Below are 17,563 nucleotides of genomic sequence, written 5' to 3' on the forward strand. Positions count from 1 at the left end.
AATCAAGGTAAGGTATACACATGAGTTTATCTTGGGCAGACTGGATGGACCGTGCAGGTCTTTTTCTGCCGTCATCTACTATGTTACTATGTATATGTAAATGTGCTTATTTCAAGAAAGGATTTTTTCAGAGAGATTAGTCTTCAGGCGTGAACTGGTGTGCCAAAGTTATACAGCAGCAATAAGTCCTAGAGGCTGTATGCAGGTCCATAGAGCAATTTTAGTGGGTGCAGTACATTTGGGTAGTGGGTTTGGGGGGGGGGGGTTGGGGGCTCAGCTCCCAAAGTAAGGGAGCTATGCACGTGGGAGCTTTTCTGAAGTCCACCGCAGTGACCCCTAGGGAGCCCAGTTGGTGTCCTGGCATGTCAGGGGGGCCAGTGCACTAAAAATGCTGGCTCCTCCCACGGCCAAATGCCTTGAATTTGGTCGGGGTTTGAGATGGCCGACATAACTTTCCATTATCACTGAAAAACAAACCCAGCCATCTCAAACCCGGCGAACTCCACGGCATTTGGCCAGGCTAACCATATTATCGAAAAAAAAAAGATGGCAGGCCATCTTTTTCGATAATACGGTTCTGGCCAGCTGTAGCGCCGCCGCCAACATAGATCGCCGGCGATCTATTTGGCCGGCGACATTCGATTATGCCCCTCTATGTGTTCCATTGTCTGGTTGACCATGCAAAGGCAGGCCCTAGTGGCATTTGTCATATGCACACTGGCCAGAACTTGATCAAAATCAGTTTAGCCACAACCACGATTGATGTGGAAAGTTGAAAACTAAAGTTGCTGACTGGCCGGATCTTGTGTAAGTCCAGAGTTGCTTGCATTCATGGGGTTGACTGCCTCCTGCATCAGCAACTTTCTACAGTCAGGTCTGGAAGGTGAACCCAGACTGGATTTCTTGATAGCAAGCTGGGATTTTTGGGATTCAAGTGAGTAAACCTGCTATGGTACTCCAACAACAAAGGTCTGGCAGCACTGATAGCCACTAAGCAACATTAGATTGCAGAGTACCACTAATTATCCTCATTGTGGAATTTGTGTGTCTACTAAATGCACATGTGCAGACTGGGCCCAGAATGGAAGTACTCCATCACAAATAACAGAGCACCCTTTAAGATCTTTGTGAATGACTTGTTTGTTTCTCCTCCCTCCAGCTCCATGAAAGCTATCTGTCATCTGGACTGGGGGAGGGAGCTAAGGAAAGCAAGAAAAGAAAAATGCTGGATTGAAGGAGGAAGCACACAGCTAAAAGTTCATTTAGGGTATCAAGTACCTTTGGGTTGGCTGAGGACATATATTTAATACTAGGAAAGTCCAAAATTATTTGGTCACTTATATAGCTGATATGTCTACACAATTTTAAAAAATATTTATTAAATCTAATGATATGTTTCCACACAGTTATAACACCCAAAAATACAAGTTTCAAGTTTTGTCTTTATTTGATATACCACTGCAAACTGCTTTCAATGAAAACAAAAGGAAATTTTATTTTACATCTTTAAACTTCTCAAAGTTCAGTTTTTATAAGAGAATAAGATTAGGGAGCATGATATGAGACAGTCTATAAATTAGAAACGTAAATCTCTTTGTGATAAGCCTGAAGCCAGCCATTCCACAATCTGCTCAGACCACCCACAATACACATTTACTTCCACAGAGATCACAGTAGATGTACGTTTTACAGATGTCCTTGAACATGTTACAGATGAAGATAATAATTAGAGCTTCTTTGAAATTTCCTGCTGTGATGAACATTTTACCTTTGTACAAATTGTTTCAAATGTATATTTATTCTGAAAGAAGAACAGACACTTCCTTATAGTTCTCTGATTTATTACCTCAATGAAGATAATGCCTTCCTCCCACCAACACCCTGTCACGTACCTCCTGCTTACAGCTTCAGATTACTTGCCATGTCTTTTGTTTTTTCGGTTTACATTTTTAATAAGATATATGATCAATAACAAACATTTGACCATTTACATACATGGTTTTCAAAGAATACTGGGCCCAATATCCAAAATGATTTAAACGGCCAGGACAGGCTCCTGGTTATATAAATCACCTGTCTGAGGCTAACTGGGCATTTTCAGTGGAACTTAACCCAACCAGGCCGGTACCATCTACTGTCTAGAAATAGAGATCGAAAGCCCCTGAAGACAGACAACTAGAGGCTTTTGGCTTATCCTCCGGCAACCGCTATAGCTTAGCTTCTCCCAGTTCTTTCACCAAGTTACTGAGATCATCTCCAAATCTCCAGTTGCCCTGAAAGGGCAATTTAACTAGACACCACTTTGACACTGCATCTGCTGCCCAATGCCACAACCAGAGTTGCCAACGTGCCATGACAGCCAAAGACATCATGAAGGCCGTAGCCCATAGCATGTCATAAATAGCATCCGCCAAGTACGTCAACCCCACTTCCAGCTAGATGTTATGGTGCCCGTCTTGTGTTGTTGACTACCGACACCACTTCAGGCATGCTCTTGTCAAGAACGAGCTACATATTGTTGCTTGAAGGCCCAAACAAGTCACTTCAAAAACTTGCTTCAGTGAGCTTTCTAGCTTCCTATCCCATAGATCTTTTTAGGGCAATGCTCCCATCCACTGGCAAGGTGGTCATCTTAGTCACCGCCCACTCCTGGAGGTCTAAAAGAGATTTCTTAGGAGATGGAGGGACAGTGGGGTGAGAAACTGAAGCACCTTGAAACAACTCTGACTGACCCTGCTTCAGTAAATGGGCCTGATGTAAGAGCAATATAAACTCCAGAGAAAACAAAGATCCCAATGCAGCTGAATGCTCTGTCGGACCTTGAACCTTGATGCTGTAAAATGGCAGCTGTGCTTTGCATGTGATCAGCCAGAGGCTGCTCCTCACTGCCTGTCGATCCTGACAAAATGGTGCCTGTTCCAGCGCTCTCCTGCATCAAACTACGCACTGGCCCTGCCAGACAGCCCAAAGATCCCAGCATATTCGGATGCTGTCCCAAATCCGAAGATATGCTGCCACCAACCACTGCATCCCATGCAACTCCTGGCTTGCATTTACTGCAACGCCTCAACACCGGCTGGTCGGTCCCACAGCGAGAACACCGCTTAACTACCTCCATGGGAGTTGCCATTTACCCCTGTCACAAGCGCAGCACAATGTGTCCCAAGCGGTGAGTCAGGATCCCTCCCATGCACCAACTAGAACTTGCTGCTCTCCAAGTGGTTCTGAGTCAAACTTTTGTCAGACTTACCACTGTCAGCTGCACCCCCCAAGCTCACAGTCTCCACAAGTCTTACCACAGACAAGAAAAGCTCAGGCTGATACTCTGTCTCATGCTCTCCAGCAAACCTCTTTCATTCTCTTTTCTTTCTTTTTTAAGGTTGTTGAGCTAGAAAAGGAGAGTTCCACAGGAAACAAGGGAGAGGTGAAAGGAGGGAAGAAGTAAGTTCATGGGGTACCACAGACAAGGATCTGAAGACCTCCAGATATGACTCTGCAGACTCAAGCCACCAGCAAAGCTAAACTGGAAACCAGTTGACCAACTAGTCCAGGAGCAAATCGCTCAGAATCAGAGGGTAAAAAGTGTGTCCATCCACCTGCTGGAGATAGTAGTTGCTCTAAGTCAATTTTATAAAGACTTCTCGAACATGTTTCACGGTTACTCACCGAGTCAATGGTGGTCCTGGATACTATTAGTTTACAGGTAATTTACTGACAACAATGTTTGAAATTCTATGCTTTGTTCAATGGTGTTATGCAATGTGAAAATTTGCTCAATACATGTTTGCCTTTTACAGAATCCAGCCTGTTTCTTGCATGGTCTTATCGATCATGTCTCTCAGGTGACGAGTTGTATCTTGCCAAAAACCTTTTCTGGGACTGATAAAAGCGTAAAGCTCCTCCAGTTATTGCCTGTGAGTTCTGGCTTATATGATTAAATAATGTATAACATTTCCTTTATAGCAAGTGATGCCTCTGAGTCCACCAGAGATAGTGAGTGTGTCCTACAAAGCGATTACAAACCTTGGTTAGCTTACCCAACCAAAAGATATTAATTAATGGAGAAAAGGAATCCAATGTTTTGCCTCTAGTGCTTGCCATTCCATAATACTCTTTAAGCTGTACTGCTTAGTAATAGTGCTTTAAAGGCACAGACCCCTAACCCTTCTTTTGCCTTGAGCTGGAAAAGGACATCACATGAGATCTGGGTCGCCTTTTCTGCCAAATAGAACTACAGTGGGGGAAATAAGTATTTGATCCCTTGCTGATTTTGTAAGTTTGCCCACTGACAAAGACATGAGCAGCCCATAATTGAAGGGTAGGTTATTGGTAACAGTGAGAGATAGCACATCACAAATTAAATCCGGAAAATCACATTGTGGAAAGTATATGAATTATTTGCATTCTGCAGAGGGAAATAAGTATTTGATCCCCCACCAACCAGTAAGAGATCTGGCCCCTACAGACCAGGTAGATGCTCCAAATCAACTCGTTACCTGCATGACAGACAGCTGTCGGCAATGGTCACCTGTATGAAAGACACCTGTCCACAGACTCAGTGAATCAGTCAGACTCTAACCTCTACAAAATGGCCAAGAGCAAGGAGCTGTCTAAGGATGTCAGGGACAAGATCATACACCTGCACAAGGCTGGAATGGGCTACAAAACCATCAGTAAGACGCTGGGCGAGGAGACAACTGTTGGTGCCATAGTAAGAAAATGGAAGAAGTACAAAATGACTGTCAATCGACAAAGATCTGGGGCTCCACGCAAAATCTCACTCGTGGGGTATCCTTGATCATGAGGAAGGTTAGAAATCAGCCTACAACTACAAGGGGGGAACTTGTCAATGATCTCAAGGCAGCTGGGACCACTGTCACCACGAAAACCATTGGTAACACATTACGACATAACGGATTGCAATCCTGCAGTGCCCGCAAGGTCCCCCTGCTCCGGAAGGCACATGTGACGGCCCGTCTGAAGTTTGCCAGTGAACACCTGGATGATGCCGAGAGTGATTGGGAGAAGGTGCTGTGGTCAGATGAGACAAAAATTGAGCTCTTTGGCATGAACTCAACTCGCCGTGTTTGGAGGAAGAGAAATGCTGCCTATGACCCAAAGAACACCGTCCCCACTGTCAAGCATGGAGGTGGAAATGTTATGTTTTGGGGGTTCTCTGCTAAGGGCACAGGACTACTTCACCGCATCAATGGGAGAATGGATGGGGCCATGTACCGTACAATTCTGAGTGACAACCTCCTTCCCTCCGCCAGGGCCTTAAAAATGGGTCGTGGCTGGGTCTTCCAGCACGACAATGACCCAAAACATACAGCCAAGGCAACAAAGGAGTGGCTCAGGAAGAAGCACATTAGGGTCATGGAGTGGCCTAGCCAGTCACCAGACCTTAATCCCATTGAAAACTTATGGAGGGAGCTGAAGCTGCGAGTTGCCAAGCGACAGCCCAGAACTCTTAATGATTTAGAGATGATCTGCAAAGAGGAGTGGACCAAAATTCCTCCTGACATGTGTGCAAACCTCATCATCAACTACAGAAGACGTCTGACCGCTGTGCTTGCCAACAAGGGTTTTGCCACCAAGTATTAGGTCTTGTTTGCCAGAGGGATTAAATACTTATTTCCCTCTGCAGAATGCAAATAACATATACTTTCCACAATGTGATTTTCCGGATTTAATTTGTGATGTGCTATCTCTCACTGTTACCAATAACCTACCCTTCAATTATGGGCTGCTCATGTCTTTGTCAGTGGGCAAACTTACAAAATCAGCAAGGGATCAAATACTTATTTCCCCCACTGTATATATCTTGCTTTGAAGGACCTGAAAATAATTTTTTGGCACTGGCAAGGAGAGTGCCCAAAACAAGTAGCACAAGTTTATTAAAATCATCATTTTTACAGCAGTAATTATTACTTGCCCTTCCTGACGATCACAAAACCATGAGCTAATAATTCCCAATAAATGACATTGCACATTACCTTCAGTTCCTGTAACTGGTCAGGCTCATACAGTTTGGGAGACAATGCCTGGGCCAGGAATGCATCAAGCTCCTGACGACGCAATATCCTGATTCCAGGCCACTGTACCATGTAGCTGAAAGGAAGGCAAAAGCTATGTTTAGTCTCAATTTGAAAAAACACTAAACTGACACCAATTTGTTTTTCTCCACGAATGTCCAACACATTATTTTGAAGACAATTAATGTACAGCTCTGTCTGTACATTTTAGACTTAGCAGCTCTGTCTCTGAATCTCCCCCACAAATTCAAACTTAGTGGGTGTGACCTGATTCTCTGTTAGAGGGGCAGCCTTCTATACCAGTTTTTCTTGAGAAATCCATCTTTTTTACAGATTAACTGGCTGTGCTGCAGCTCTGTCTGTACATTTTAGACTTAGCAGCTCTGTCTCTGAATCTCCCCCACAAATTCAAACTTAGTGGGTGTGACCTGATTCTCTGTTAGAGGGGCAGCCTTCTATACCAGTTTTTCTTGAGAAATCCATCTTTTTTACAGATTAACTGGCTGTGCTGCAGCTCTGTCTGTACATTTTAGACTTAGCAGCTCTGTCTCTGAATCTCCCCCCAAATTCAAACTTAGTGGGTTGACCTGATTCTCTGTTAGAGGGGCAGCCTTCTATACCAGTTTTTCTTGAGAAATCCATCTTTTTTACAGATTAACTGGCTGTGCTGCAGCTCTGTCTGTACATTTTAGACTTAGCAGCTCTGTCTCTGAATCTCCCCCACAAATTCAAACTTAGTGGGTGTGACCTGATTCTCTGTTAGAGGGGCAGCCTTCTATACCAGTTTTTCTTGAGAAATCCATCTTTTTTACAGATTAACTGGCTGTGCTGCAGCTCTGTCTGTACATTTTAGACTTAGCAGCTCTGTCTCTGAATCTCCCCCACAAATTCAAACTTAGTGGGTGTGACCTGATTCTCTGTTAGAGGGGCAGCCTTCTATACCAGTTTTTCTTGAGAAATCCATCTTTTTTACAGATTAACTGGCTGTGCTGCAGCTCTGTCTGTACATTTTAGACTTAGCAGCTCTGTCTCTGAATCTCCCCCACAAATTCAAACTTAGTGGGTGTGACCTGATTCTCTGTTAGAGGGGCAGCCTTCTATACCAGTTTTTCTTGAGAAATCCATCTTTTTTACAGATTAACTGGCTGTGCTGCAGCTCTGTCTGTACATTTTAGACTTAGCAACTCTGTCTCTGAATCTCCCCCACAAATTCAAACTTAGTGGGTGTGACCTGATTCTCTGTTAGAGGGGCAGCCTTCTATACCAGTTAATCTGAGAAATCCATCTTTTTTACAGATTAACTGGCTGTGCTGCAGCTCTGTCTGTACATTTTAGACTTAGCAGCTCTGTCTCTGAATCTCCCCCACAAATTCAAACTTAGTGGGTGTGACCTGATTCTCTGTTAGAGGGGCAGCCTTCTATACCAGTTTTTCTTGAGAAATCCATCTTTTTTACAGATTAACTGGCTGTGCTGCAGCTCTGTCTGTACATTTTAGACTTAGATCCCCCCCCCCCCCCCTCTACCCCCCACCCCTAGGTGATAGTTCTTATATACCCTCCCAAGCAACCTAATCTGCCTGCAGATAACTGCTCTGTCTCTGTGTTCAGGCTCTTCACCTCCTTTCCTCCCCATTTTTCAAACATAGTGGGTGTGACTTGTTCTTACTGGGCAGTGCCTACCTGCCTGCTGCCTACCATTCCAGTTTTAAGCCTCTAATCCAGCTCTGCCGTTCTATCTATCGCTTAACACCTCAGTCACTACATATATACCCATAACACCTCAGTTACTACTTATGGCCCCTTTACACATTCTCTTCCTTGCCCTGTCCCTTCCTAATCTTTTTCCCCTCCCCTACCGCTGTCTACCACTGGAACTCACTGCCCACCCATGTCCTCTCCATCTTGCTCACTACTGCAATACCCTACTCACCCCCGTCCCTCACCACCTCACCATCTCTCCTGTCCCCCTCCTCCTTCCTAGCTCTCAACCTTCAACACTTCCTTCCTGCCATTAACCATCCCCATTCCTCCTAAGCGCATCCCGTCTTCGTCGCCTTCGTCGCCCTACCTCCCCCACCCTCCTCCGCACTCTCTTGCTCCTCCTCCTGCTATCCGCAGGAGACATCAATCCCAATCCAGGTCCCCCACACCTGTCTTCGTCCTATCCATGCAAACGTTTCCGGGATGTCTCCAATCTCATATCTATTCCCCTCCTCCCCCCCTCTTCCCTCCCTTCTCATGTGCCCTGTGGAATGCCCACTCGGTCTGCAACAAACCTCCCACCCACGATCTCTTCATCTCTCATTCCCTTCACCTGCTTGCCCTAACTGAAACCTGGCTCTCCCTGACGACTCTGCCTCAGTTGCGGCTCTATGCCATGGAGGCTCTCTCTTCTCCCATACTCCCCGCCTAGTTGGCCGTGGAGGAGGCGTCGGGTTACTACTCTCGCCCTCCTGTAGCTTCCAACCCCTCCTCCTACCACAGTCTCACTGCTTCTCATCCTTTGAAGTCCACTCCATCCGTCTATTCTACCCGTTGCCACTCAGAGTGGCAGTCATTTACCGCCCCCCTGATAAATCCCTCCCTTCCTTCCTCACCGACTTCGATGCCTGGCTTTCTGTTTTTCTTGAACCCTCATCTCCATCCCTCATTCTCGGAGACTTCAACATACACGTTGATGACCTGTCCAACTCTCACGCTTCTCAGTTCCTCACTCTAACATCATCCTTCAACCTCCAGCTTTGTTCCACCACCCCTACTCACCGCGATGGCCATTGCCTTGACCTCGTCCTCTCCTCTTCCGGCTCACCCTCCAATTTCCACACCTCAGCTCTTCCTGTCTCTGATCATCACCTGATCACCTTCACACTTCTTCACCCCCCTCAGCCCCGCCCAACATTAACCACTACTTCCAGGAATCTCCAGATTATTGACCCTCCCACCTTATCATCTAGTATTTCTAATCTCCTCCCCTCCATCATGTCCTCCGAGTCTGTTGACGAGGCTGTCTCCGCTTACAATGCCACTCCTCCTCTGCTCTGGACACCCTTGCACCATCCACCTCCCGTCCCACAAGGCATACTAATCCCCAGCCCTGGCTGACCCCTTGCATCCGTTACCTTCGCTCCTGCGCCCGATCTGCTGAACGCCTCTGGAGGAAATCTCGCACCCATTCAGATTTCCTTCACTACAAATTCATGCTATCCTCCTTCCAGTCCTCACTATTCCTTGCCAAACAGGACTATTACACCCAATTGACTAATTCTCTCAGCTCTAACCCTCGTCGTCTCTTCGCCACCCTTAACTCCCTCCTCAAAGTGCCCTCCACTCCCACCCCCCTCACTCTCTCCTCAATCACTGGCTGACTACTTCCGCGACAAGGTGCAAAAGATCAACCTTGAGTTCACTACCAAGCCACCTCCTCCTCTTCACCCTTCAACCCTCTCCCTCAACCAACCAACCCAGACCTCTTTCTCCTCCTTTCCTGATATCTCCAGGAGGAAACCGCCCGCCTTCTTTCCTCCTCAAATGCACCACTTGTTCCTCTGATCCCATCCCCACCAACTTACTTAACACCATCTCTCCTACTATCACCCCCTCCATCTGTCATATCCTCAACCTCTCTCTCTCCACTGCAACTGTCCCCGACACCTTCAAGCATGCTGTAGTCACGCCACTCCTCAAAAAACCATCACTAGACCCTACCTGTCCCTCCAACTACCGCCCCATCTCCCTCCCTTCCTCTCCAAGCACTTGAGCGCAGTCCACAGCCGCTGCCTTGATTTTCTCTCCTCTCATGCCATCCTTGATCCGCTTCAATCCGGTTTTCGCCCTCTTCACTCGACAGAAACAGCACTTTCTAAAGTCTGTAATGACCTGTTCCTTGCCAAATCCAGAGGCCACTACTCCATCCTCATCCTCCTGGATCTATCCGCTGCTTTTGACACTGTCAATCATGACTTACTTCTTGCCACACTGTCCTCATTTGGGTTCCAGGGCTCTGTCCTCTCCTGGTTCTCCTCCTATCTCTCCCACCGCACCTTCAAAGTTCACTCTCATGGATCTTCCTCCACCCCCATCCCCTTATCTGTTGGTGTTCCCCAGGGATCGGTCCTTGGACCCCTTCTCTTCTCAATCTACACCTCTTCCCTGGGCTCCCTGATCTCATCTCATGGTTTCCAGTATCATCTCTATGCTGATGACACCCAACTGTATCTCTCCACACACAGACATCACCGCGGAGACCCAGGCAAAGGTATCGGCCTGCTTATCCGACATTGCTGCCTGGATGTCCAACCGCCACCTGAAACTGAACATGTCCAAGACCGAGCTTATCGTCTTTCACCAAAACCCACTTCTCCTCTTCCTCCACTTTCTATCTCAGTTGATAACACCCTCATCCTCCCCGTCTCATCTGCCCGCAACCTCGGAGTCATCTTGACTCCTCTCTTTCCTTCTCTGCGCATATCCAGCAGATAGCCAAGACCTGTCGCTTCTTCCTCTTTAACATCAGCAAAATTCGCCCTTTCCTCTCTGAACACACCACCCGAACTCTCGTCCACGCTCTCATTACCTCTCGCCTGGACTACTGCAACTTACTCCTCACCGGCCTCCCACTTAGCCATCTATCCCCCCTTCAGTCTGTTCAGAACTCTGCTGCACGTCTCATATTCCGCCAGAACCGATATACTCATATCACCCCTCTCCTCAGGTCACTTCACTGGCTTCCGATCAGATACCGCATTCAATTCAAGCTTCTCCTTCTTACCTACAAATGCACTCAGTCTGCTGCCCCTCACTACCTCTCTACCCCATCTCCCCTTACGTTCCCGCCCGTAACCTCCGTTCACAGGATAAATCCCCCTCAGTACCCTTCTCCACCCCGCCAACTCCAGGCTCCGCTCATTCTGCCTCGCCTCACCCTATGCTTGGAACAACCTTCCTGAACCCTTACGCCAAGCCCCCTCCCTGCCCATCTTCAAGTCTTTGCTTAAAGCCCACCTCTTCAATGCTGCGTTCGGCACCTAACCCTTACCGTTCAGTGAATCCAGACTGCCCCAATTTGACTGCCCCGATCGGACCGACCGTTCACTTGTCTATTAGATTGTAAGCTCTTTGAGCGGGACTGTCTCTCTTTGTTAAATTGTACAGCGCTGCGTAACCCTAGTAGCGCTCTAGAAATGTTAAGTAGTAGTAGTAGTAGTAGATTGAGGGAAGATGACATTTCCCAAAAGGAGGTCCTTCTGTTGGAAAAACCTTGAAAGTTTAAGGAGACATAATATTCCCTGAGCAGCAAGCGAGAACAAACTTTGCCTCAAAGCAGTCACCCACTACAGTCCTGCTGGGTCACAAAGTATAACTGCCAGCTGAGTTAACAGTAAAGAACTAGATTCCAGCATGCAACAAACCCAGCATCTCCTCTGGTCCAGTTCCATCACAGCTGCTTGTCTCTCCCCCATACCCCAAGAATGTTTTACCATTCACTAGAACTGAAATACCGAATAACAAATGTCTCTCAGCCGGACCCATGAGATGATTAAGGCTTACTCACCAGGTTTACTTTAGGGCTCGAGCTCAAAGACAAAGGTCATGTTTTCTGCTGAAGGAAGAGTAATGCAGCAGCAGCAGCAGCCATTAACAGGAAGTCACTCCATTTTTTTTTGACTGATTTCGGTATGATGATAGGAGATTCATCTTTAATTGCTTAAGTCTCATCTGGAAATTTCCTAATGCTAATCTCCATTAATCCTTAATTAAACTAGCAGCTCTATACTTCCCTAAACCATTTGAAACTGTCTCTAGTAACAGTCCATTATAACATCTCCATTGTAATCTCTCTCTCCTTTTCTCAAAACTAGTTCTGCAATTCCCACATAGACATTATATACTTCAATTGTAACTACTTTATTAATAAACACTAATTTCACATAAATGCTTCTAGACCAAGTATTTAACTATGCTGTTTGCACTTAAAAAAAAAAAAAAAAAAAAGGCAAGACGACAAAATAAAAATCCTTGTGCAGGTACACAATCCTTTATCCAAAATTCCAAAAACTGAAAGTTGCAGTGACACAATGTGACACAAACTAACCATGCATCTTTCAGCACATCTACAAGTCAGATATGTCTATGCTGCTTGTTGAGGACTGTGAAAATGTCAAGAAGCCACAGATGCCCTTCGGGATAGCAGTGAGCAGCAGAAAAGAAGAGTCTGTCATTATCAATAGCAAAGAAAGTAGAGTTATTGCAGAAGCTTGATCATGGTATATCTGTGCAGCATCTAGCCAAAGATTACGGTGTGGGAACTACAACCATATATGACTTAAAGAAACAGAAAAATAAGTTGTTGAAGTTTTTCAGTGATAGTGATAACCAGAAATTCATGAAAAATAGGAATACATTGCATAGGGCAAAAAATGAAGATGTGGACCATGTGCTGAGTGTGTTCAACAATGAAGTGAATGTATGAAACTGACTGGTTTGATGGTATGCATGAAGAACTGAACACTGAAGGCAAGTTTTGTCTTAAGGATGCCATTTATGCACTTGCTAATGCTTGGAAAGATCTAACTAAACCAGCATTAATAAATGATTGCCACAAACTTTGGCCATCAATGATGTTTGATGAAAATGAACCTACAGATGAAAACTTTGAAGGTTTCCAAGTCAGTGACAAGAAACTGGTGATATTGAACCTCACTTCTTATGCCAGAAGTCTGTCAGCCAAAAGCTTTAATAAGTTAGAGGAAGCTGAAAATCAATGAAGTGCTAAACACTGACAAAGATGCACCTGATGTGAATTCCTTGAGTGATGGAAGATTGTTGAAATGGTGTTAAATAAAGAAAAGTATCAGGATAGTAGTGATGATGACGACATTGTGAACACCAGAGAAAAAATCCCTATTGACGACATGGTGAAAATATGTGATCAGTTAATTGCAGGTACGGAACTATATGAACTTATCAGTGAACATGAGATTATGGCAGTTTACTTGATTAAAGAGAGATAGAAACCTATGTTAATTAGATAAATGACACTGGAAGAAGTATTTAAAAAGGCCATCTTTCATTGTACTGCTGAACTAGAAAACACTGTTCCTACACCATCACAGCCGACTCCAGACTGAAGATGATGCATGTTAAGCTTAGTTGGAGTCTGTTTATGTTTGACAGTATTGCTTCAATTCCATCATCATATGGCTGGCTAACCTGAGATGATGTGCGCTTAACATTGCTTTGCGTATGTTTGTGTTTGAAGTGTTACTGAATGTTTTACTTTGAAATAAAAAGTATGCTGGTAATTTTATGGTCTATCATGTCTTAACATAACCATTCTGAAATCCAATGTGCCTATACTTTTTAATTTCCCTCCAAAATTCTTCTTTTGTCTGAAGAAGATGTAATTATTGCTTATTGCTTTAGAAAGGCATTTTTAAAATAAGAAATTTTATTTCAGTTGTTTCCCATACTATAACACTTATTGAAAAATGCTTTCTTTAGCAATATTTGGCACCTTGTCCAACTACATCAACCCAAAAGAACCCTAAGATCCTTAAAGGAAATCAAACTGGTTATATCAAGTTCACAAGAATGCCGAAGAAAGAAAACTCTCAACATGACAATTACAGACACAGAAGCGGAACTGTGGAACTTACTGCCGCAAGACATAAGATTAATAACAGACCATTTGCATTTCAGACGCTCAGTTAAAACTTGGTTATTCCAGAAACATTTTGGTTCAACCTCGGGAAAGCTAGCCCCACATCTACCCAAGACACGGAAGATGAAACTACCTGCTAAACCTAGCATAATACTCACACAACCTAAACCTGTCCCAATAAAAATGACGAAGGGTCTACATTATAGACTATGAGTTCCAAAGACTATCAAGTTTCATAATAAATATCTTACATAAACAATTCTGCTCAACCATGTTAGCTAGTTAATAAGATGTAATGTAATATTGTTCACTGTATACTGAACAGTTCCAGTGTAAGTTATTATAATCAATGTTAGCTAATATCTTTTGATAACATACTGTTAAATGTAAACCGCTTAGAACTTGTTGGTAAAGCGAGTTATAAACCAAATTAAATTAAACTTTTCACCTAAAAGGAAGACAGACTAGGCTAAAAAAAGGGTAGCTTTAGAAAGATGATTCTGCCAGGCACATACTACATTCTTATTTACAGCCTAATACTTTCTAGCTCTATCATAATCGGCTACTATTGGGGCTCCGGTACAGGAGATATACAGAGGAACTACCTGAGGCCTACAACTCTTTCCATTTATGCCCAGCGTTGTGCAGTTCTAATCCTCAAGGACTACAAACTGGTCTGACTTTCAATGAGCAACTGAGGTAGTATGCATGCAAATGTCTCTCATTTATATTCACTAAGGATATCTTGAAAACCAGACTGTTTTTATTGGACCCCTATTAGACCTAGACATTAAGGTGTCAGTCCTCCAACTAGGTGAAAGCATTGACTGTAGTTCTTTCTAGAACAGAGCTAACCACTCTTCTTGCGGCTGCAGAAAGCACATGACCCAGGGAGGTGCAGGACAGTGATGTCCTATGGAGCACTTGCCCAGGTTGTGACCCCAAAGATGTGTTTCATGACCCAATTTTGAGTTTGGGAAGCTCTGCTCCAGAACCTGGCACAAATATATGTTTTTTAGATAATATACTGGGAAACAGGATAGCCAACAGCACTCTCTTCCTCCAGGGGATGGATACTGCATCTTCACAATTTTTCAGTCAACCCTTTACCTATAACTGAAGCCTACTGGCACTCTTAGCCAATTCCAGAAACAGAAATCAGACTTGGGAATTAAAACGTATCTCCCACACAGCAGTGTATGGAACAACCACTGACCCAAACCTCATCAACAAGCCAGTCTTCTTTCAAATATGCAAAATAAGTGATGAGATACTACTTAACTATTAAATGCCATTTTTAAGTCTACTAGGCTGTCACACTTATATACATTGGGGATGAGTGTAGGGAAAGGTGGGATTAAGGGACAAAGAAAGAGCAAATACTTATGTGCACATAAGGAGTTAACATTTCTTACTGCAGATCATATCACAGAATGAATTGCCAGATTGGCCACAAAAATGTCTGTGGGATTTTATCCATTTTCTTCCAAACACTAGCAGTTTTGGACTTTGAAGGACCAAAGGCCCTGTTTACAAATGGTGCACTAGCATTTTTAAAGCACGCTCAAAATTAGCACGAGCTTACCGTGTAGATGCCTATAATATTCCTATTGGCATCTACACGGTTAGCGCAGGCTAAGAACGCTAGAGCTCTTTTGTAATCAGGGCCCAAAGACTGTTATTATGTATTACCTCTTCATCCAGGATTAAATCATACTTTAGGAGAAATTGCTTACAATTCATAATGCACTTTCATTTCAATCATTTTCTCCACCTTTATACTGTTACTTTAGTTACACATAAGCTTTTTCCTCTAAGATCAGTCTTCAGTGTTTTTGCTGTTCACAATTCAGATGTCAATGGACAGCTAACATAGATGTCAAATGCTATTTAGTGATGAGAAGGCTAACCAGAAGGATCTTTCAACATTTTTTAAATATTTGTGCTTGGAGATAAGATTAAGAAACACAGCCGGGCACCATAATTATGGTTTTAATAATCCAATTATTTAAAAAATTGTTTTGGCAGTGTTCCCACTTTAAATATCAGACTGTGGTGTCATCAGAATTCAGAAATATACCTAATCCAGGAAACTAATCCTTTTCAATAAGATTTAATGACCAACCAAGTAGTCTAGACCAATTTAAAAGGCAAGAAATATTTGCTAAAGAATCATCCAGACTGAGAGGTATTTTTCCCCACATACACAAAATAGGAATTGGTAATTATTTTCTGGATATATAACTTGTCAAGAAACAAAGCATTTGAGGAAACTCAGAAAAGATACATTATTTCATGTGCTATTTGGCCATATACTGTATGAAAAATAGTTGATGCTCACCGTAACACACAACAGAGCACCATAAGGTGATTAGGCACATTAGCTGGATTAAGCATTGCTGGTGTGTCTGATCTCATACATGCCAAAAAAGCCCGCATTCTCCGGTTCTTATCTTCCACAGCTTTTCCCAGCCACAACCTTTTCAGATTAGGACAGGTCCACTCCCTGAATGCAAGAGCTTCTACTAGTTCAGGGGTCTGAGGAGATTTTCCTTTATAGGCAGCCCATTCTTTAATTATCACTGGATAAACTGCAGAATTAAAAAGAATGCGAATAAAAAACTCTTAGGATGAAGAATGTGAACAATGTGAATGAAATTATTCATAGTCAGTGACTGCCATATTAAGTGGATTCTGTGCTGCTATTTGTATGGAATTTACATAAAAGGAAAACAAGCAGCCTTCTTCCAGAGGAAAAAAGGAAGAAATACTAAGCAGGAAAAGAAAGGAGGTGGGTGAACATTTCACAATTGCCTAGCTTTCTTCTCTAGAAATTAGCACGTTATACAGAAATTCACATTTGTTATGTGGATTTCTGAATAATTACATCAATAAACATTACAGTTGATTTCCCCATAGGAAGCTAAACAAGAACAGTTCAGTTAATGATCATAGGCAATAACCAATAACGGAGTAGTTTTAAAAATGTTTGAGAATGAATTTAGCACATTTATAACCCGCTTAACAATTAACATAGCTCAAGGCAGGGAGCAGTCAAGAAAATACATAAAATAGGCATGGTCAAAGAATTCTTCGCCTTACAAACAAATAAAAATTACAATCATAAAATCAACAAACTAGAGCAAGAAAAAGGAAAACAAATACACATAAAGTACATTTTGGGGTTTATGTTCAAAAGAGAAAAATGTTTCAAAAACGGCATAAAGTGGCATTTGGACGTTTTTCTCTGCAGTGCGTCCAAATCACAAGGGTGTGTTGGGGGATATGGGCGTTCCCAAAACTTGGATGTTATTCTGCCTTAATGGAACAAAGCAAAAACGTCCAGGGCTAAAAGTTATTTGGCCAAGACCTGTTTCAATCACAACTAAGTCGCAAAAAGTTGCTTTAAATAACCAGATAACCATTGGCGGGATTAAGGCATGACCCCCCCTCTCCCCCGGTGGTCACTGACCCCCTTCCCACCCCACAAGGATGTGAAAGAAATAGCTTCAGATGTTATGGCCAGTCCTATTACAGCAGCAAACAGGTCTGGAGTAGCCTAGTGGTCGGTGCAATGCACTGTAGAGAAGGGAACCCAGGCCCATATTCCACTCTAACTGGTAATACTTCTGGTGGAAAGTGTGAGCCCTCCTAAACCCACCAAAAACTTACTGTACCTACATACAGATGATACCTGCAGACATAAGGGCTATCGTAGTGGTGTCCAGTCAAGTACGGTAGGTTTTTGAGGACTCACCATACAATATAAGTGGGTATCAGTGAGATGTGTACCTGGTACCTTTTATGTGAACATTGTAGTGCTCCCTAGAGTGTCCCATGGCTCTGTTGGGATGTTCGTGTGGCCACT

At 43.7% G+C, this 17,563-nt stretch overlaps 1 protein-coding gene across 1 annotated transcript in view; it reads right to left on the reverse strand.

The window, feature by feature from the left end:
* The window catches only part of LOC115459248 (constitutive coactivator of PPAR-gamma-like protein 1 homolog), a gene marked incomplete at its 5' end in the record, with an annotated part of 42,084 nt that extends 25,798 nt beyond the window's left edge, over positions 1–16,286 (reverse strand). Inside the window, 2 exons of the mRNA XM_030189104.1 lie at positions 5,997–6,111; positions 16,037–16,286. Coding sequence (XP_030044964.1) covers positions 5,997–6,111; positions 16,037–16,286 — 365 coding nt within the window. The remainder of the gene's footprint in view (positions 1–5,996; positions 6,112–16,036) is intronic.
* Positions 16,287–17,563: the final 1,277 nt, after the last annotated feature.

This window comes from Microcaecilia unicolor, unplaced genomic scaffold (assembly GCF_901765095.1).
Source record: "Microcaecilia unicolor unplaced genomic scaffold, aMicUni1.1, whole genome shotgun sequence".
Classification (NCBI taxonomy): Eukaryota; Metazoa; Chordata; class Amphibia; order Gymnophiona; family Siphonopidae; genus Microcaecilia; species Microcaecilia unicolor.